Below are 21120 nucleotides of genomic sequence, written 5' to 3'. Positions count from 1 at the left end.
ATGCAGAGGAGGAAGACAACTAGCACTGGCTACCTCAGACTTTTAAGGTCCTCAGCCCACTACTGAACAGAGACAGCAGGGGGAGGCTTCCCCTACCTGTGAACACTTTCTTTAAGCTTTTGCTGATCCAGATGTTGTCCACAGACTTGGAGCCTTGAGGATTCCTGGTGCTGATGTTGGTGAAGGTGTGAGCTGGGATCAGGTGGAGAAATTTTTCTCTCCTTAGGATATCATAGTCAGTGCTATCTGGCCCTTGGCCAAAATCCCCTAAAATAACAACATCTTTTTCTCCTGGGAATAAAAGAAAGAAAATCAAGAAGAGAAGGTCAGAAGCAAAAGCCAGCACTAGCAATGGCCCCTTGAAAGGGACTGTGATTCTCTGGTTTGACCACTCAGGGTTTAGGGCCACAGGCCTGGTATCTTGTTTTCCTGTTCTTTCTCATGTACCCACTAACTATGAACATAAGTTAATGTGGAAATGAGGGATAGTGTGAAACAGAAACACTCCCATTCGGTGTCTCTTGGCCCTAAACTTACAGTGGGGAAGGGAAAAAAGGCCTTGCTCATATATCTAACAACCATTCAGCAAACCCTTTACAGAGTGTCAGGACATGCCTATGCAGGAGTCAGGGATGAACACAAGACAATCCCTGCCCTCTAGGACTTCACAGTCTCTGAAGAGACAAGGGGACAGCCAGGATCAGAGTATAGGTCTGAAACCAGAAACAGGTACCAAGGGCATGTAGCACAAGGAAGGTGGCCAAGGAGGCTTCTGGAAGATGGGAGCTGGCTTTGGTTTTAGAGGATGCACAGGAACTATCAGGATGATACAGAGGAGAGGAAGATGTTAGGCAGCAGGGAGCAATGAAGCAATCTTGTTTGGGCGGGGAGGTGTATGGCACAACATGGAGAAGCCAGATGCTTCCAGAGTGAAGGTTTAAGAAGCCAGATGTGGGCTGGCTCCAAGATAAAGGTGCCTTCTGTCAAGCCTAATGGCCTGAGTCCAATACCCAAAGCTTACGTAGTAGAGGGAACCAGTTCCTATAAGTTGTACTCTGACCTCATGAAAGAGATGCAAGCAGCAGCTACTCTCAAATTGGCAGGCATGTTCTCTCTGCCTGGGAATCAGGTCAGAGCAATGAACCATGAGAAAGACTAGGTGTCTTCCCATTACCCAGTGAGTAACCTAGAGCATCCACGTAGATACTTTACTATGCTCTTGTGTAGGTTATTTCTTAGATTGTCCCTAAAATTTACAGCTGTAAATAAAGCTGAAGTGAGATATTCATTCAAGTGTCTGTGCCCCTGCTTTCTGTTCTGTACAGAGGACCAGTTAAAATATGGTCATTGTTCATATTCTAGATAAGTGATGCTGGCCTCGTTACCAGAGGCTATCCCAGTGTCAATCCAGCAATGTGAGCCATGCCTCTCTGCACTAACACCAACAGTGAGCAACCTCAGTCAAATGATTTGGTATGTCTTCCTGTATGTAGACTAATATGATGTGCTCCGTGGCCTTAAGGATGTGGCATACACACAAATTATTTAGAATTCTGCACAAGAATTTATTAACTCATTCAAGCATTTGTTTCCATAAATATGAACTTCCTGGTTATATATTTTAAAACCTGACTTATATTCACTATTATGCTATTTACTTTGTTACTTTGCTTTTCCAGAATGGAGTTTGTGGTCCACCACCCTCCACCCACCATGTTGTCTTTTAGTTTCTTGGTCTGAGTGTTTTCATTCTTTGTGACATGCCAAAACACTCTGGGATCACCTCTAACTTTCTGGCCCAGGCCTAGAATTAGCCACTTCTCCAAGAAACCCCATCTCCCCACAGCCATGAGCTGGGTGAGGCACAGACACCTCTTTCCTAAGGGTACTAACGATTCATTAACTGATTACAGAAGCTCTCTATATGTTTAAAGAACAGTGACCCTCTGTTACAGAGGAGCTTTTCAAATCTTTGCTACAGTAAAAACAAAAGTCAAACAAATGGTCAATCAGCATTAATGATTTGGATTCTCATTTTTTTCTGTTGTTTGTTTTTGAGGCAGGGTCTTGCCGTAGTTCAGAATGGCCTGGGACTCATGATCATCCTGCTAGGATTATAAGCATATAGCACAGTTTCATTCTGAGTCAGTCTCCCTCCCCCCCGCGGGGTTGGGCCCGCCCCCCGCTCTCGTTGTCTCTCTTTCTCCCTCCCTCCCTGTTTCTTTCTTTTTTCTTTTTTCTTTTTTCTTTTTTACAAAAATTCAGCCCAGTCTTTACTTACTACTTTTACTTTTAGACAAGACATTCCTAAATATCCCAAGCTGCCTGTGATCCAGGTAGGCCTTGAATACGCAATGCCCTGTTTCAGCTTCCCATAATAGACAGAAGGAGGAATGGTCTTACAGGGTTAACCCTATGGAGCACCATTTCTGTGAACACTACTTCCTGTCCCCATCCTAGGAGAAAATAGTTGAGTGACTCTGGTCATTGCCACCTCTCAGTCTGGGAGCCATAGGTGGGGCTTTGATCTATCAAATGAAGAGAACAATCCGTTTCCTGATAGTTGTTGACAAGCGTGCAAGAGCCCAGGGTTCCTGTAAGTACCTGGCACAGGCTCTCCCAAGCAGTGCAGGCCTCCTTCCTTCTCTCCTGAAACAGATTAGCAAGAGTCTACTAGAGACATAGCAGCAGAAAGGACTTACTTGTGTGTAAATAAGGGCTACAAAGAGAAGACAGAGGACAAGTGGAAAGGTTGTGCCTTTGAAGTATTTTAGACATTTCTCTTACTGCCTGCAGGAAATGGATAGTTATGAAGTATTTCCCAAGTAATATGAATAGGAATTCCAAAAGAACAATGGCCCTCAGCCAGGCTCGACTAGATTCCCATGGACTGGGCTGACCCTTGTGGGAAATTTACTGCAAGGAAGCCACAGTCCCTAGGTAATGAGGTTTCTGTTCCCTTCTGTGAGAGGCACTTTAGAGAAAGCAGTTCATAAACAAAATAGCATATCCAAGACTTCAGCAAATTTCTTTCCCTTGGTATTAATATTCTCACCCACCAGAATTAATCATAGCTAAAGGGAAAGTATAAAGTGAAATGATATAAAAGGCCAGCAGGGGGCACCTGTGTGTTGCAAATGACAGCCTCCCCCCCCAGGAGGACCCGAGAGAAGCCTTTCCCAACTGCTCCACTTCCTAAAACTTAGATCACAACCACAGTATGAATCAGGGTAATCCCGAGCTGTTTTAGAAAATCAATGCCAGTTTCTCATAGGAAAACCAACTTGAGGGTATTGCTGAACAGCCCCCAGGGCTGATGACCTGGGGGACCAGTCACGGGGCCCTTATTAGAGATCACGAATTGTACTGACTACTTCTTGGACAGCATGTCATTTGTCATCACTCCCATGAGACAGATGACGTTACATTCTCCTCTTTGCAGGTAGAAGGCTCAGACTCTAAAACCTGAATTATTTTTCCAAAGTCATGGAGATGGCTTTCAAACCTAGAGTTCTTCACAAAGAGTAAGGGAGGAAGAAGCCCAGGATTCGGGCTGTTGTTTGCCTGACACTTGGAGAGAAAAGGTCAGAGTCTGCTGTAGAAGCAATCTGTGCCAGTAGGAGGAAGACCTGTGAAGGAAGGTAAAAGCTAACACGTGTACTGACTAGGGAAACCTGAGGTTCTAGGAGACTGAGGCAGACAACTCCCAAATAAATGGAGAAGGCTTTCAGTGGGGTACAGACCTGAGTACTGGTGGGAAAGGCCAAGCAGGAGGGAGGCTGGGGTCAGGGGTCAATCAGCCAGCTCTGTGTAGCTTCCCAAATGAAAACAAAGGCTTCTTTTGAATGGGCACATCCAGATTTCTCACAACCCATCCTTCCAGCTCGATGTGTGTCAGAGGTGACATGGTCACAGCCTTGCCCCAAAGAATGTGCAGCCCAAATTCTCTTGATCACACATCTAGGTGGGCTCCCTAGCCACTGTTCCCTGAGTTCCTAGGAGTGAGGAAAGAAAGTCCTGGGCCAATTTCCCCAGAGATCCCCTTGATATAGAGATGGCCAGCAACACCCACTGAAGTGGCTCCTCGCTGAGGCTCACTCCCACCTCAGGGCCTTCCATCAGAAGCACTGGGCTCACAGAGGAAGACCTTGTTCTCAAGCCTTGATAAGGTTGAAAGAAAGTTCTGTGAAAGGACAAGCATGGGATCCCTGATGCCAATTGGGTTTCACATTCCAGACGAAGGCATAAAGGCCTGGAGGTTGCAAATAAGATGTTTCTGTCTCTCTTCGGAAAGCTTTATCTTCCTCTGAGCAGAACCCTGCACTCATCGATCTTCCTTAGCTGGAGGCTGAAGCACTTCCTGAATCCCCTGGTTGCCAGTTAACAATTAACTGGGTATTAGTGACAAGTAGAGGAATGGGGGGGCATGAGTCATTGTCCCTACCTGAATGTGTCACGGCCGAGTCATGCTGTGGGCCAGTCAATAGGCCCTTGGCAATGTGGAACTTGCCTGACGTTTTCTGATAAACTCCTGAACTCTCCCTGGAAATCAGGGGGAGAATGGTATCTGCTTATGGCTATCAGGAAAATTATGAAGAAGCATCTTTGTTTCCTGCATCTATGAGATGGAGACAACTAGAAACGTCCAGAGATATGAAAGAGTCTCAAGTCATCCTTTTACTAGGTGAGAGACTGGTGGGTGAAGAGTTTCCCCACATAGCTACTTGTTGGATAGGGTAATTAAGTTTGAACCTGCTCACATGTTTTTCAGCCTGAAGATCCATCATTTAAGTAGAAAGCTGGCCAGAGCAGCTCCTAACTTGAAACATAAGCCTATATATTCATATTCATAGTGTACAAAGGTTGAAGCAACCCAAGAGCCTACCAAAATATGGGTGGGTAGACAATAAAGTGTGGCACATACAAATAATAGAGTATTATTCAGCCCCCAAAAAGGATGGAACGTGTGGCACATTACACAACACCACTCATCTGGAAAATACTAGGCTAAGTGAGAAAAGCCAGACAGAGAAGGAAAACACCATGTGCTTCTCCTCATTTGAAGCAAGTCATCAAATTCATAAACAAATAGGGTAGTATGGAGGCTGTTGGGCACTAGAAGAAACAGAGGACCAGGGTTCAGGGGTACAGAGTTCCAGAAGGAAGATGGCAGTGTTCTGGAGAGGGATGACAGTGGTCGATGCGCATCACTGTGGATATACTGAACGCCACTGAACGGCACACTTAACAATCACCATAATGGCACATTGTATGTCTATTTTATTACAAAACAAAGGCTTTGAAAATGTAAAGTTATAACTGGACAGAAACATTTCCATAGCCAATGATTTTACTGAATCTCCCACTATGACGGGGCAAGTTGGTGACAAGAAGTCTAGGAAGCCAGAAGAGCAGTCAAGACTCAAGAATATGGGAAGGATTTTGAGATCTCCAGCTAAAGTTCTTCACCTTGTCACCTCCTGTCTCTCTTTCACAAGAACATGTGCAGATCTGCAGGTGGTACCACCAAAGGAGTCAACCCAGGAAGTGTTGTCACAGCAGAGGAATATCACCACTTATATTTCATCCTCTAGTCCTCTCCATCCAGGAGGCTCACAGACCACATCACTGGTACCTTTACACCACTAGAGAGGCCCTCAGCAACAAACGTAGGACATGCCAAAAGGTCAGCCAGGATCCACAAGAGGAAGAAGCATGAATGTCTCTGGTTCTGTGACTTCTGCTGAGTGGCTAGGCTAAGAGGTCAGAGGTCAGAAAGATATCTGGAAAAAGGCGCCATTGCTTGCCCTGAAGAAGTGTTGCCCATCCAGAGACAAGGATCTTACCTTTCAGGGTTTCCTGGAGGGTTAGTGCAAAGTTCAATAATCGGTGACCATCACTGTGATTCTTGCTTGAATTCTCAGCTCCTGGGAGGACCAGGGCTGTCAGCTGGAGGTTAACCAGAGTCAAGTCATTACTTCCCACCTGGGTAGCAAGAAATAAAGCAACAGGAAAAACCTTAGATATTCATATTTCTTTCTTTTACAATGGATTAATAAATGGTTTTCTACACACGGTTGGCAATGGTAAATGTAACCAAAGCTAGTTCGTATGCAGAAGAGGCAATACAAGGTATTTTAGTTTAGATTTATTGAATCTAAAGTCTACAACTCTTCAGTATATCCACAATGATGCGTATCAGCCACTGTCATCTCTCTCCAGACCACTGCTATCTTCCTTCTGGAACTCCGTACCCCCTGAACCCTGATCCTCTGTTTCTTCTAGTGCCCAACAGCCTCCTACCTATATTCCCTTAGACCTGAAAAACTTCACATATCTGGAAGTAGAAGGATTTTTGGTAAACCTTTTGCATAACTCTATGCAAGAAGGAAGTGTCTCTAGTATCTAGATGTTACATACCCAAGGCTGTTCTCTACAAGGCTAGCTTGAAGTTCCCCACCCACTTGTCTTTGTTCCTTTGGAACCAATTGTGTACTCATATCCACTTTAACCTGATTTTTCTGTAAGAAACAAAGCTCACCAGCCAACCAAAAGCAGTAGATCTACCCAGAGCCTGGGCTCCAGGGTGGCTGTCATGATCTTCTGGTGGTGTATACATGTAAGGGTGGTTTATCTTCTGGGGTTTCATAACATTGTTTGGCTGCTCTATGTTTAGCAAGTCTGCTTTTTCTATTGCCATGGCAACAAACACTAAACACTTCTGAGAAGGGATGAGTGTATGGGCCCCAAGATGTGGAGAGTACCAGTCTTATCTTGCAGGTGTGGCTCCAGTTCACCATCATTGCCATCAGGACTGACAGCTCCCCAGATGCTGCTGTCACAGCCAGAGAAACTACCTTGAGGCTTGGACTGGGACACACTGCCTGTAAGGATAGGCTGTCTGTGTCCTAGACCATTGCTCATACCTTGAACATGACCTGAAGAACAAGAAGCCAAGGGCTGGGCTGGGTGATTGCTTCCAGTGATTTGAAGCCATCACTCCCAATGCCATAGCTAGCATTTTCTTTATTAGCCTATTAAATACAGTTTGCCTTTTTATGTTAGCTAAAGACAGTGTTTTACAAGTTATTTTTGTATGGTGGTAGGCATGGAAGCTATTCTGTAATGGCAGCACTCTGGGAGCTGAGGAGGCAAGACTGGAAGGTTCACTATGTAGGCCACATAGCGAGACTCTTTCTCAAGAAGTAATAATAGCACCAGCAAAATTACCAGCCTGCATTTTAGCTACATGAGCCGGTTGTGGCTGCCTGTTCCAATTAGCCAGAGCCAGGACAAATCATTTAAAAGTTAAATGTATCATTAGGTTTAAAGATAATCCTGGCCAACTCATAGATCAGAACCACATGTACCAGGAATACAGACAACCTCATCAATATGGCAGGAAGGAGTGAAGGAACCACTTGGTACCACAGCAGACACATCTGTGTGAGCATACACCAACTTCATCATCTTTACCACTACAAATTTGAGAGATGGGACACAGGCTTATACATCCCATGAGAGAGACACAGGCGGTCCCCAAGCCCCACCTCCTGCTGGGGTTAAATGATGCTGGGCTTAGGGGGGTAAGTTTAAGGCCCCAGAGTTACTGGGAGCACCCAGAAAGAAAGACTCTCAATGCCCATAGAAAAAGGCTTGCTGGGCTCTCGAAAGAGATCAAGCTGCCCAACTTGGAATTCACAGTTAAGTAGTGATGAGGTTCATTGCTCTGTGGTGACTTTCTGGCTTCCTCTCATGTTGTCCATCATCAAAGCACTTTGGTGTTCATGAACACGTCAAGAGGTATGCATGCCACAGCAGAAAGATGATACTCAGATCCACACCACACAGCTGCTCCCAGGCAGCTAACAGAGGCCAGTGACAGGGGTCTGCCTCTGCCCAGAGTTTCTTCGGGATCCCACCTCCAATCCAACAGGCCCTCAGTGGGCCCTTCTTGACATCTAAGCAACGAAGCCCGAGGGGCAGTTGAAGAGGATAGGCTCCTTAGAGCAGCTCTGCAAAATGTGGCCATTCTGATGCCATTAGCTAGTACCAGACAGGTGGGACTCAATAAACACACTTGGAGACAGCCTGGGCCCTATCCCAGATGGGTGAGGCTTGGGCTGGGAAATGCCTGATTTTTAGAAAGGTGATTCCGCTGTATAACATGTATGTGAGCAGCTGTATGAATTAGTTTCCCATTTTCTTTCCTTCCCCTCTGTCTGTCTGTCTGTCTGTCTGTCTGTCTGTCTGTCTATCTATCTGGCTGGCTATCTATCTATCTATCTATCTATCTATCTATCTATCTATCTATCTATCTGGCTATCTATCTATCTGTCATGATATCAATTATCTATCATCTACCTATCAACTGTGTGTCTGTCTGTCTGTCTGTCTATCTACCTAGCTAGCTACCTGTTTTTGAGAAGATGTTTTACTAGGTTTACTAGGATGGACTTGAACTCCAGACCCATCTTCCTTCTTGCCATGGGTTAGATTTTTCTGGGTCTAAGATGCCCTCAAAAATCCCTTCACCCCAGCCCGATAGAAGGTCACCTACAGGGAGCTTCCAGAATAGGTACTAATCCTACTCTAAGAGAATACAATCAAGTGAGAAAGATGTGGCTTCTCTGGGTCAGTGTCACAAAGACTTCCCCTTTGGAAAGAACTGGATTTCTGAGGTGACAGGAAGCAGGCACCTTGAACTTGGCGAGGAATGGCCTGGGGCCCACAGCCTTCGCATGGCCGTTGCTGGGTGAACTCTCCTGCCCAGGGATGTCTCTTAGCTCCACATTGGCTGCTGTGTCCCACAGGAATCCAGAGTAGCAGGGTCCCTGCAGGGTAGATGGAGAGAGAGTCTTGGTGGCAGGTTCCTAATTCCAAGAGGCACACAGCATAAGGAAAAGCAGGAGAGCCAGGCACGGAGCAGCAGGCTCTGCTCGGGGTCCTCACAGTCACTCACATGGGGTGCTTCTATAATGAAGAAAACATACCTCCATGACACAATGCACCCCACACAGATGCCCATTGCAGACTTTTACTCATGGCCAAGAGTGCCTAGCCCTTTATGGGAGGAGGTAGGAGAAGCACATACCAGGCCCAGAATTGCTTTTGAATGATCATAAGCCAGGAGGCAACAGTTTCCGTCTACACTTGACAGATGAGACCACAGCTGTTGAGAGAGTCTGAGTAACTCCCCTAAAGCCCCACAGCATGCCAATATGTGAGTTCAAAGACTCTGAGGGCTTGCTAGTATGCTCGTGAGTAAGTTACCACTTGTTCAAATGGTGCCTAGCCCCTTGTCACCTCTCAGTCAGTATTTGTCAGATGAACGGAAGTCAATGCTTAGGGGTTCTAAGTGATTTGAAACTGGGCTCTCTGCAGATGGACAGGGCTGCACACAGAGGTCAGAAGCCTGGGCTAGAGGCCATGATGCGGAGGTGCAGATAAACTTGGGATGTGGATAGCACAATTCAAGGCCCACCCCGTCTGGCTCTAGGAATCAGAGAGGTTGCTTCTATTCTGCTTGGTTCAGCCACTGCCGCTGGGGCCTTATAGAAAAAGAAATGCATCAGTCTGCCTATTCTGGCTGAGCAGTGCACTGCTGGACACCAGAGCATTCTTAAGTGTTTGACACCAGGACAGATCAACAGGTCATCAAGCCGGTCAGCAGCACTTGACTCTGCTCCTCTATGTTGCAGTAGGAGAGGAAGTAACCTTAAACCTTAGCCACCTCTGAGTAGCCGCTGTCACACACAAGACCTCAGCTCACAACCCAGCCAAATATTTGACAGGCACACCTTACTTAAACAGGTGTGTTTAGGAGGGAATTAGGGGGGGATATGAACATGGGTTTTATGTTGTGTAAGAATCTCCTTGCCCAGCTTGAGGACACTTATGGAAGAATAGGAGGAAGGCTTGAGGGCCTGGGAAGGGATAGGAACTCCACAGGAAGCCAAGAGAGTCAACTAACCTGGACCCTTGGAACTCTCAGCGACTGAACCACCAACCAAAGATCATACAAGGACTGCTAGACCTAGGCCTCCCTCCATATATGTAGCAGATGTGTAGCTTGGTCGTCATATGGGTCCCAAACAACTAGACCTGGGGAGGGGGTTATTACAAAAGCTGTTGCTTGTATGTGGGGTATGTTCTAGCTGGGCTGCCTTGTCTGGTCTCAGTAGTAGATGATGCACCTCACCTCGCAGAGACTAGATACCCAGGGAGGCCCTCAGAGGAGAAGGGGAGAGGGGATGGAAGGAAGGATTATGGGATGGATTGACTTGGAGGGGGACAGTGAGGGGGACATAAAATGAAAAGAAAGGAAGGAAGAAAGGAAGGAAGGAAGGAAGGAAGGAAGGAAGGAAGGAAGGAAGGAAGCAGAATCTCCTTGACCATCACTAAAGATAGCACTAGTTTATGCATGGTCACACCTGGGTCTCAGTCTAGCTGTGTGGGGAACAGTTGGGACCAAGACAAGCCCCTCAGTGCATCTAAGACTCAGTTCCTTATGAAGAAAGAGAGAACAAAGTCACTACGGAAGGCTCTAGAGAGGAGGCTATTGTTTTGTTTACTGTTGCCCAAGGAGACAGTCCACCACACACTGCCTCAGGCATCACTCATGAATCCTCCAGGATATGAGAGGGGGTGTCTGAGAGGACTCTGTTCCTATGACACTCCCCACCGCTGATCAAGGCCCCCTAGCTTCTGTGAACCTTTCTCATCCCTACATGTCTTCCTTCTCACTGTGGCTCTGACCCACTCCCAGAGACCCTTCCAAACATGACACAGTTGGGCAGGACAGCCACAGCATTTATGCCAGAGATAGCTCACTGGGCATGGGTAGACTGCCACTTCAAATGACAGGGGGCTGCCTTGGGGAAAGTCATTTCTTCCTACATTTCTTTCTATATCTCTCTGTTCTGTTCTCTCTTTCTCTCTCTCTCTTTCTCTCTCTCTCTCTCTCTCTCTCTCTCTCTCTCTCTCTCTCTCGTCTCTGTCTCTGTCTCTGTCTCTGTCTCTCAAGATAGGGCTTCTCTGTATAGCCCTGGCTTTCCTAGAACTTGCTATGTAGACCAGGCTGGCCTTGAACTCAGAGATTCCCTTGTCTCTGCCTCCTGAGTGCTGTAACTAAGGGCATGTTCCACCACCTGGCTACTTTCTTATTTGTAAACTGCTCCTCCAGTTGGTACCTGGACATGGTTAAAGGGCTCAGAGACCCAAGAGCTATTCAGTATATGGACTGCAGGTTCATGGCCATAGATATAAGATACCTGACTCACATTATGCTGACAAAGGATTTCTTGTATCTGTGCATCATTAAAGTTTAAGAACTCTCACATGCCATTAATCTGTGTGACTGTGACCCACTGGGCCCACAATAACAGGCAGCCATGCCTAGACATGGCTGTAGCCAAACACTGGCAGGGATCCCAGCTCAAAGTCACCCTCACCTCAGCCACATCTCACCAAGTCCTGGTTGGGCTCTATTCCAGGAAGCACCCCAATAATACTCACTATCTCCTTCTATACTGGGGCTGTCCTGTGAGCTAAGGAAGGAGCTACTGCTCGCAGTGTACAGAAGAAATAACTAAAGCAGAGAGAGAGCGCTCAGTGACGGTGCTCTGATGGCCTTGGCTCCTGCTCCTAAAGGAAGGTGAGCCGACTTGTCCCTCTCAATAGCTGTAAACTTAGTGAAAGGGGTTGGGAGACCCAGAAGTGGCCACTTATAAAAAGTGGCCACTGGGCTAGGTTGCTGGGTCTGCTTTTCTCACACATACATGAATAACCTTTCATTGATGTGTACTGAATGAATGAATAATGGTAAATGGACTCTTAAAAGTCACAGAAATTTTCATACAGTGAGATCCATGAAAAGTGGGTTTTTTGTTTGTTTTGTTTTGTTTTAAAGCAGCAAAGTGGCATTATTCTTCATGTGGACTGAAAAGCAGAGCCCTGGGCTACAATTCATACAAGCAGACGCATCCCATATGAACTCCTTTCAGTCCACTGTGAACTCACTGTCCACTTCAAGTCTGCTTCCACCCTAATCCGGCAAACCCAGATAAAGGAGTTACACGCGCAGTTTTCAGTATCCACTGAGAAGAGCATGACCTTAGAGTCAATACTCATAAATGGATGATAACTTTAATCCATTCCACCTATATTATTTAAATCCCAATTTTAAGTATCGATCATATAATACAATCAATAACATTGTAGCACATAGGGAGTACTAGGACCTTAAAACATCTGCATTTATGCAAAAAAATATGAAAACAATGCTTTTTTAATTCAAGTAACTACAATTTTTTTGTTTGTTTGTTTTTTTTGTTTTTCGAGACAGGGTTTCTCTGTGTAGTCCTGGCTGTCCTGGAACTCACTCTGTGAGTTCAGGCCGGCCTCGAACTCAGAAATCCGCCTGCCTCTGCCTCCCAAGTGTTGGGATTAAAGGCGTGCACCACCACTGCCCGGCCAAAAAATATTCTTAAAAAAATCTAAGAACCCAGGCTGGGGAGATGGCTGTCAATAAAGTACCACAAGCAGAGGGACCTGAGTTTAGAGCTCAGAACTACATAAAAACCTGAACATGGTGACCTGTGCCTCTAACCCCAGTCTTGGGGGAGAAGGCAGAGGCAGTGGATCCTGGAAGCTCATTGGCTAGCTAAGTCTATCTGAATCTATGAGCTGACAGCTCACTGAGAGTCCCTGTCTCAATAAAATAAAATGTGGAGAGCAACAGAAGAAGACACCTGATGGCACACCTCTGCATGCACACGCATGCACACACACACACACACACACACATACACGAGAGAGAGAGAGAGAGAGAGAGAGAGAGAGAGAGAGAGAGAGAGCATAATGTGTGAACTACAATGAGTGTAAATTCTCAGCCAGTGAATAATGGGTTTCTGAAAGCTTGGCAAAGGACAGAGCTGTGACCTCAGGATTACAAGGACACATAGACAAGGCAGACATATAGACAAATGCAGAGATGCCTTGGACCCAGACTAGATACCTTCTGGAGCTGATTCGAAGGCTTCTCAGCAACAATGGACCTCCAGCATCCTCGGGATCCCTTCCACTTGCGGATGTTGGGCAGGATCGGCTGGTTCAGCTCTGTACAGAACTGCAAAGACAGAACATAGGTCAATGTGTCCCTATGCATAGCATCCTCAGCAACTAGACACAGATGATTCTGAGATACCACAAAACACTTAAAAACTTTCATCCCTGTGTTCTCAAAGACCAGGGATGGCAATGCTTAATTAGGCTACTGCAAAATGAGGACATAAAACTTTAACAAACAAACAAAAAAACAGGGTTTGCAAAGAAACACGCAACTACACACCACAAATTCAAAACCAAATATCTATCAGCTGGCAAGCCATCATCACCTGAGGCCCCTCTCTGTTGAGAAAAAAAATGGGTTCTCTCCATCATTCTAGTCTCCAAAGTTCAGAAAGAGCTGTCAGGTCCCCATACATACTGTGACACTGGTAGATTCAAGGTCCCAGGAGCACCTGGATGAGGATCAGTGCTTGGTTTAAAGGGGGCAAAAACGACCCCAGCTTAATTCTGGGCCAGCAAACTGCTTCTCTGTCTTCAGTTGACTACCACAGCCTGTGTTCAAATATATGGTGTGCTTGGCTATTTTTATTTCTTTTCTCTTCTTCTTTTGAGATAAAAATCTTAGCACTTGGCCTAATCCAGCTTCAAATTCACAATCTTTCTGCCACTGCCTCCTAAGTGCTGTAGATTACAAGTATGCACAAAGAACTTGCTTATGCATGTTCTGTGTCCAGGGGACAGCATGGCCGTCACTGAGCCAAAATAAAACTATACAGGCAGGGAATGGAAAAATGACTGGCTGCATAGTACAAAGGGCAGCTCCTCGAACACACTCTTCTTGCGGTTATTCTTTAAACGGACACCCAGTATTTTTCAGATTTACATCCAGTTTTCAAGATGTTCCATCATTTTGGTACTGCCCCTCTGTGATGACACCCTCTTGTCCCTTAACAGACCCTGTAGTGGAGTACTCTTTTCTCTCTGTCCACCTGCTCCTCATGCAGAAGGTGCTCTTGTCTGACTTTTTCCCGTGTGTGTGTGTGTGTGTGTGTGTGTGTGTGTGTGTTCTAATCATTGTGTGATTACATGCATGCAGAGTCCAAAGGAGGGTATCTAGTCTTACTCCTTTGAGACAAGCTCCCTCAGGGAGCCTGTAGCTTGGATGGCAACCAGCAAACCAGCAATCCTCCAGTGTCTGTCCTCCACAGGGCTGGGGTTACAGGTCTTCACGAGGCCATGACTAGCTTTTTGTGTGGATGCAGATCTAAAATCAGGGCCTCATGCTTGCAAGAACTCCTTCCCATAAGCCATCTCTCCAGCCCAGTTCCTGGCTTCTTTCTTTTGAGTACTGTATACTTCTACTCTACTGAGCTGTTCTTCATCAAGCCTATCTAGACAGTGTTAGCTTAAACCACTATCTGGAAGGCACAAAAATCTGTAGTTTTGGTTCAGAATGATCTCCTAGGGTTTTCTGTTATTGCTGATGACTTCATATTTCGAGACATGGTTCTACTATACAGCCAAGGCTCGCCTGAAACTTCTTATCCTGTACCTGGCTCTTAATGCTGGGATTACAGGTATGAGACATCACCACCACGCCATTGCCTTGCCTGAGTTCAGAGCAGCACTGCTAACTGCCTCTTTAGCCTTCATGGTAAAGCTTAATTACTTAAGCATCTACTTTTTCCTGTCCCAAAGGACTGCCTTCTCCCCAGCCGAGCCTCACTGGGATGCTTGAATTCTTTTCCTTCTAAGTACTGTGGTTATCTCTACCCTCCCTTGGCCCCTCTCTCCCCAAGCCCAGAGACTCTGCTGTTACCTGGGTGTATAGTCTATGTTACTTGTCAGTTCCGCTGTTAGGGTACCTTTCAGACTCCAATCTCCCTCATGAAGACATTACATAGCTTCTAAGCCTGCCATCACCCACCTCAATCCACACACTAGGCACAATGGACCACGTCAAGGCCCTACCCTAGGGTTCTTCTGTGTGATCTGAGGAACAGCAGCAGGAGCAGCAGCAGCAGCAGCAGCAGCAGCAGCAGCATCTCCTGGAGATCACTAGAAATTCTCTGACCACATCACGGGTCTGCCTGATCAAAAACTCTGGGTGGGCCCCAGTGATGCACCTTGTAACAAGCTCTTCAGGTAAGTAGGTTTGAAAACAGCCGTGGCTGCCTCAGTTCTGCTGAAGCACAGATCCTAGACTCTGCATTGCTGCAGACAGCCCTCCAGAACGCTTCAACTGGGGCAAGCTCCTCTCATGCCCTTTGAGCAGCATACAACCATACAACTGCTGGCCAAGAAGCAGATTTGAAAGTTCTGGTCTTTGCTTACTCCCTAACAGAGAAGATGAGGCAAAAACAAGACTCAGCCAAACACTTGTCAGTAAGTGCTACAGAAGAAAATGAACCAGGTAGTGGTGGGGTAACCCAGGAAGCTGACTTTAGATAAGGTTTGATTTACAGTCATCGACATGTCTGCATTTCCCCAACAGTGGACTCTTGGCATGCAGCATCTGACAAGAGGCTGTAAACTCTAGGAAATGTAAGACGACACTAATCTTCAAACCCAAGGCAGACAAACAGGATTTCTCCTGGAAGTTTCTACCTCAGTAACTGCCCCAATTTTAACCAGATACTTTGCACACAAATGTATTCTGTGTTGCTGGGTGTTTGGGGAGTATCCACTCAAGAGTTCAGTCACTAGCAACTTTCATTGGTTTTCTGATTAACACTGCCTGGAGTACAGCGGTGAGTGATAGCATTATTCTTGGCTAGTAGGGAGGAAGTGTGTGTGTGTGTGTGTATACATCTTCTCGGCTGTGAGCCATCAGTTAGTAGGATATAATTATAACATGGCAAGATAAACCTGAGAGATAAACCTGAGTGATAAACTCCAGGACACCTTTGTTAGAGCTTCAGGACTGGGTTAAAGGACATCGGAAGACACACCCTAAATATTAGTGACATCATTCTCTGGCCTGGGTTCCTAGACGGAATTAAAGGGGAAGCAGCAAGCCGAGCATCGGCATCCGGCACGCTGATTCCTGACTGCAGGTGCAATGTAACCAGCTGCTGCCATACCTTCTCTGCTATGATATGTGAAAAGAGCACAGAGGCCTAGGCTAGGAAGGGGAGGAAGGTGCTCCTCTGGGACAATAGAATAGATTCTTTCACAATGCTGGAAAACTTTCCATGATGACATTAAAGAGGAACTCATCAGTGGAACTAAAAGCTCAGGCAAGACACGGTATGGTGGCTTGTACCTGCAATGCCAGCACTCCAAGACAGAAAGACATGGAGTTTTAAGCTAACCTATTGTTGACCTGCAAACTGCAAGCGAAACACAATCCTTTCTTTTTTAAGTTGCTTCTATTGGATAATGTCACCACAATTTAAAAAAAAAAAGTAACTAATACAGAAGGAAATAAAACACTCCTAAAAATGTGGCTGAGATCTAAGGACAACAGAGTTCAGTGAGGGAAAACACTTCCCAGCATTCACTACTTGTAAGGCCATTAAGACCCATGTCTTCATTGCCACCCAAAGCCTCACTGTCCTGCAAGCAAGACTGAAGTCTTATCAGAATCTCCACAGTACACCCTGGATGGTTAATCACCACAAGTCCCCATCAGGTCACAGCTACAGTGGAAGCTTACAGAACTCCAGTATCTGAGGGACACTGTCTACAGGCAGTGCTGTCACAGTCAGCAGGATCCTAACCCTCAGGGGGGTTTTCAGATAGCTGAGGACTGGTGGATCTCTGCACATATCCCAGATTCATCCAGCTCAGGTGTCCAAGCCAATGGCACTGTTTTCTGTACTCACCACTCTCAGAGATGATCTCTGAAACCACACTTGAGCTAGTCAAAGTGAGACTGCATGCTAAAAGTACAAATTCCTGGGTGCTGCCCAGCACCAACTTAATTAGACACTGGGTGAGCCTAGCAATGTATATTTAACATCCTCTCCAGATGATCTGAACTTAAAAGCTGATTTCATAGAGGAATGAAAGATACTATATTTTTGTCACTTCATATTTGGTAAACTCTAGAAGCCCTAAAGGAGGCATCATCACTGATCCCAATGAGCCACCTTAGTTTAGAACATCTGAAAGCTGGTCCATGTCACCCTCTCTCAGCCTACAGCAGAAGAAAAGTGTGTGTTATTCAAAAAAGGTGTCCCTGTAATTATGATTTGTTCAGCTCTAATACCAATATACTCCTCTCCCTCGAATGTCTCAAACTCTTACAGCTAACTGATCATCGACATAAATCAGAATTAAGCTGGTCCCTGCTCTTTTTGTAAGTTATTTTGGGGCCGGGGTGTATGCACATGTATGGAGGTTGGCAGACAACCTCATGGAGTTGAATCTTCTTTATCTTCGCCTGGCTATGTTCAGTTCTCTCTACAGGCTTCCCCCACAAGTGCCTTTACCCACTGGGCCATCGTCACCTGCCTCTCTTGTTCTTAATACAGTTAACTAATAAACCCTAATTGACTCAGTCTCTGAGGTTAGACCCAAGATTGAAAGCTGTAACAAATTTCCCCAGGCAGTTTTCAAGCTTGAGAAGCTGCACAGCTGCTGTAGGGCTCAGCCCTTCTGCCTCCATTACTCACTATCTGGCAAGACAGCTTTCATTACTCAAAACAAAAGCCACGTTAGCAGTTCAACCCTGCACCTTGATAGCATCTGACTTGTGGCTCTCTGCAGCTGATCCATGAGATCACAATATAACATCAAGGCACAGCAGGCCAGCAATGGTGTTCCACCCTTAAGCATGAGTTATGAGGATAGCCACAGACACAACTTGTTTCTCTACATTCAATCCAAACACGGCAAAACCATTTATTTTAACATTTGCCCTACAGCCAGTGACCAGAAAGATGATCAGTGTCCCCAAAAGCCTTTGTGTCAAAGCCTCGGTCCCCTTGAAAGTGGCACTCTGGGGAGGTGGTGGAGTCTTCAAACTCTGGGACCAACCAGGAGGATATCAGCTTCCTGGGGTTATGTTTCTGAAGAGGATTTGGGGACTGTGGTCTTTTCTTCTTGTTGCTACCTAGCTTTCAGGAGATGAGTAGCTTCCTCTACCATGTTCTTTCCATCACCGGGTTCTGCCCTGCCATAGGCCCAAAGGCAACACAGCCAGGGAACCACAGAATGAAATGTCTAAAACCATGAGCCAAAATAAATGTTTCTTCCTTAAAAGGTGGTTCTCTTAGGCATTTTGTCACAGTTACAGAGAACTGACTAATATAACCAATGAGGAAGAAATGTTAGGAATTACTTGATTACCACCCCACCCTATGTCTTGGCAACAGGAGACCAAGTCAAACATCTTACGGGCAATCTACAAGGTGCCCAGGGCACTGGCATTGGAAAATGCCAAGACAAAAACTACTGTGGCTGTGACCTCAGTGCTTGCTGCATGCCAGGTCTGCCCTGAACCAGCTGACTACTTATCTCTGCGGTGAACAAAGGGCCCTACAACTTGAAATAAATGCCTTTGCCCATGGGCCTTTGCACTTTTTTTTTTATTTACTTTGACCTTTCCCATTTTCTAAAAAGAATATTCCTTAATGAAATTGGCCACAATCGAAGTAAAAATAAAAAAGAGTATTCCAACTCTCCAGGAGATGTAAAGCTTCCTTTTGTAGTCAAGGTAAAGAAAAAACATGGCTCTGTGATCAATTTATACATACGTACTGTTAATGGCACTCACAGAGTTAATTGGAAGCAGATTTGGAGTCCTGGTAGGCATTTTAAAGCAAACACCACATGGCCACTTCATCCTGCTTCCTGGAAGGCCAGGGAGAGCCGGCTCCATGTGATGGATTTCCAGATGAGTTGCTTCCCTGGGTGGGGGTTTGATTTGCTTCCCTCATTTTGGACGTGACTTCCCTTTGACAATTAGTTTCCCATATGATGAGGCTGATTTCCCCTTTGTTCTCAGTGTGGCTACTGAAAAATCCGATTTGGTGAAGTAGGTGGAGTGTTTTCTCCTTATAAAGATACATTGCCACCAAAAAGAAAAGAAGCCCAATCTCAGGTCAAGCAAGATCAAGGGACTCAATTCTCATCTGAATATGATATAAAATGGCAAAGTACAACAGCAGTGCTTGTAGAAATGTCAGGGGGAAGTAAGGGCATATCCTTATCTAAATGTTCAAGCACAGGACATAACAGATATTAGAAACTCCTCACTTGGTGGCCAAAAGGAAGGAATGGCCAGAGTCCCTAAAAGACATCAGCCTGCTGCATAATACAACTAAGCAAATGCTAATTCTATCAAGTATAAACTAAAGACCAACCATGTTTGACCTTCTAAATATAACAAGCCTATTGTGAAGTTTCTCTAAAATACCAAGATTTGAAAAGCCATATTGCACAAGTGAGATAGAAATAGCCTTCCTTTCTCAGTTCTCCTGGGAGCTACATCTTTGGTGGCAATTTGTAGTCTTCCCAGCCCTGGCACACATCTAGGAAAAGACATGGTTCTCAGGCAGAATACAAACAACACTAGCAGAGAGCAAAGCAAAGAGCATCCTGATCCCCTTTCTCCAAAACCTTTATAGGAGGAAAAAGACTCCCTGGCCTATATTCTTTAAGGATGAGTACTGTGTTCCTACACAGACAGCCAAAGTGCAGCTACCTCAACCCAAATGCAAACACAGGTGCTAGGCTCCAAGGCCTGTCTGAAACCTACATACAGGACTCCCAAAGCCCATAGCCCGGATCTGTGCCCAGAGACCCTGGGGCCTGGGGAGAGAATAGAGGAGTCTATTTCAGTCTCTGCTACTCAAAGGCCCAGTGACCAACTGGCCTTTTCCACTAGCAGAAAATGGCCCTAGGAAGAAGGCAAGGGCACTGTTAGAACACTAGGGTCAACTTTCCAGTAGCTTGGTTCCTCACGAAGAGGTCTACACCAGCTTTCTTCAGTGTCCCCTAAACCCCACATCAAGCTCCCCGTTACCAAAGTGCTTAGAATAAAAGCTTACTTTTAATAGACTGTGATCCTTGTAGGCTAAATCCAATAAAAAGAAAGAAGAAAAAAAAAACAATCAAGTACCTAATCATCTACACACAGGTATGCTTTGGTTTAAAAAAAAAAAAAAAGACGGAGCAGGAAGAGGCACAAAGAAGGGAAGGAAATATGGCAGGCACTTCTCACACACTGGTACATTCTTTCTAACGTGTCATAGGAGCAGTCTCTCTGGTTAGGCCATGATGTTCCCATTTGCCTCACAGGGCTGACAGGGATGGACCAATCACTGCCAGCCAGAGGGTCAGGGTGAAAAGCCAGGATTGGTCAACTCTCCGCTTTCCAGAGGGACCAAAAGGAAGTTCTGGGTGGCAGGCTCTGCATCCTTGTCAAAGTATCTGTACTTTACAGAGGAAGGTAGGGAACAAATAGCCCTATAACCACTTAATTATTAACTGTTTGCACATAACCTGTCTCCATTGGCTGTAGGCTGGTAATCTCTCATGTCCCCAAAAAGACAGGAGACAGTTACATGTACTGAGGAAGGACTTCCCAAAAAAACCATTTAAGGGCAAGCATTTTCAAAATTAAGAAATTTCATGAGAACTGAAGTAAAATTAGTTATGTTATTAGTTATGTATTAAATATGTTTCAAACTGCTAGCTCATCTCTGTGTCACCATCGACATTTTCCCTACCTTTCAGAAACAGTTATAAAACTTTCTTTCTTCACTCAAGGTCTGTAGGCACTAAGGCTCCATCTCACATGGTAGTCAAGACTCTGATGTGATCTCGTGGTCATTGGTTTTGTTTTGTTCTCATTAAATTGAGGTTAACGGCTTATATAAACCCAGGTAATTTATAATGCAAACACAGAAAAAATAAATATACAATACCACTGTGCAAAGACCATCAATTGTGATATTTCTAGAAAATTCTTTCTAGGCTGTTTCCTATGCATCTCATCCACAGATTTCATCTCTCTATTCACATAAGCACTCTCAGTCTCTCAGTCTCTCAGTCTCTCTCTCTCTCTCTCTCTCTCTCTCTCTCTCTCTCTCTCTCTCT

The 21120-nt window shown here is 45.5% G+C and overlaps 1 protein-coding gene across 1 annotated transcript in view; it reads right to left on the bottom strand.

The window, feature by feature from the left end:
• Eepd1 (endonuclease/exonuclease/phosphatase family domain containing 1) overlaps positions 1 to 21120 on the bottom strand; it is a 112692-nt gene that overhangs the window by 2507 nt on the left and 89065 nt on the right. The window contains exons 4-7 of the mRNA XM_028763919.1: positions 13019 to 13129; positions 8700 to 8834; positions 5847 to 5985; positions 97 to 291 (exon numbers count right to left, since the gene is read on the bottom strand). Coding sequence (XP_028619752.1) covers positions 97 to 291; positions 5847 to 5985; positions 8700 to 8834; positions 13019 to 13129 — 580 coding nt within the window. The remainder of the gene's footprint in view (positions 1 to 96; positions 292 to 5846; positions 5986 to 8699; positions 8835 to 13018; positions 13130 to 21120) is intronic.

Source organism: Grammomys surdaster, unplaced genomic scaffold (genome assembly GCF_004785775.1).
Source record: "Grammomys surdaster isolate TR1022 unplaced genomic scaffold, NIH_TR_1.0 140, whole genome shotgun sequence".
NCBI lineage: Eukaryota > Metazoa > Chordata > Mammalia > Rodentia > Muridae > Grammomys > Grammomys surdaster.
This window is presented reverse-complemented; position numbering and strand designations above follow the sequence as displayed.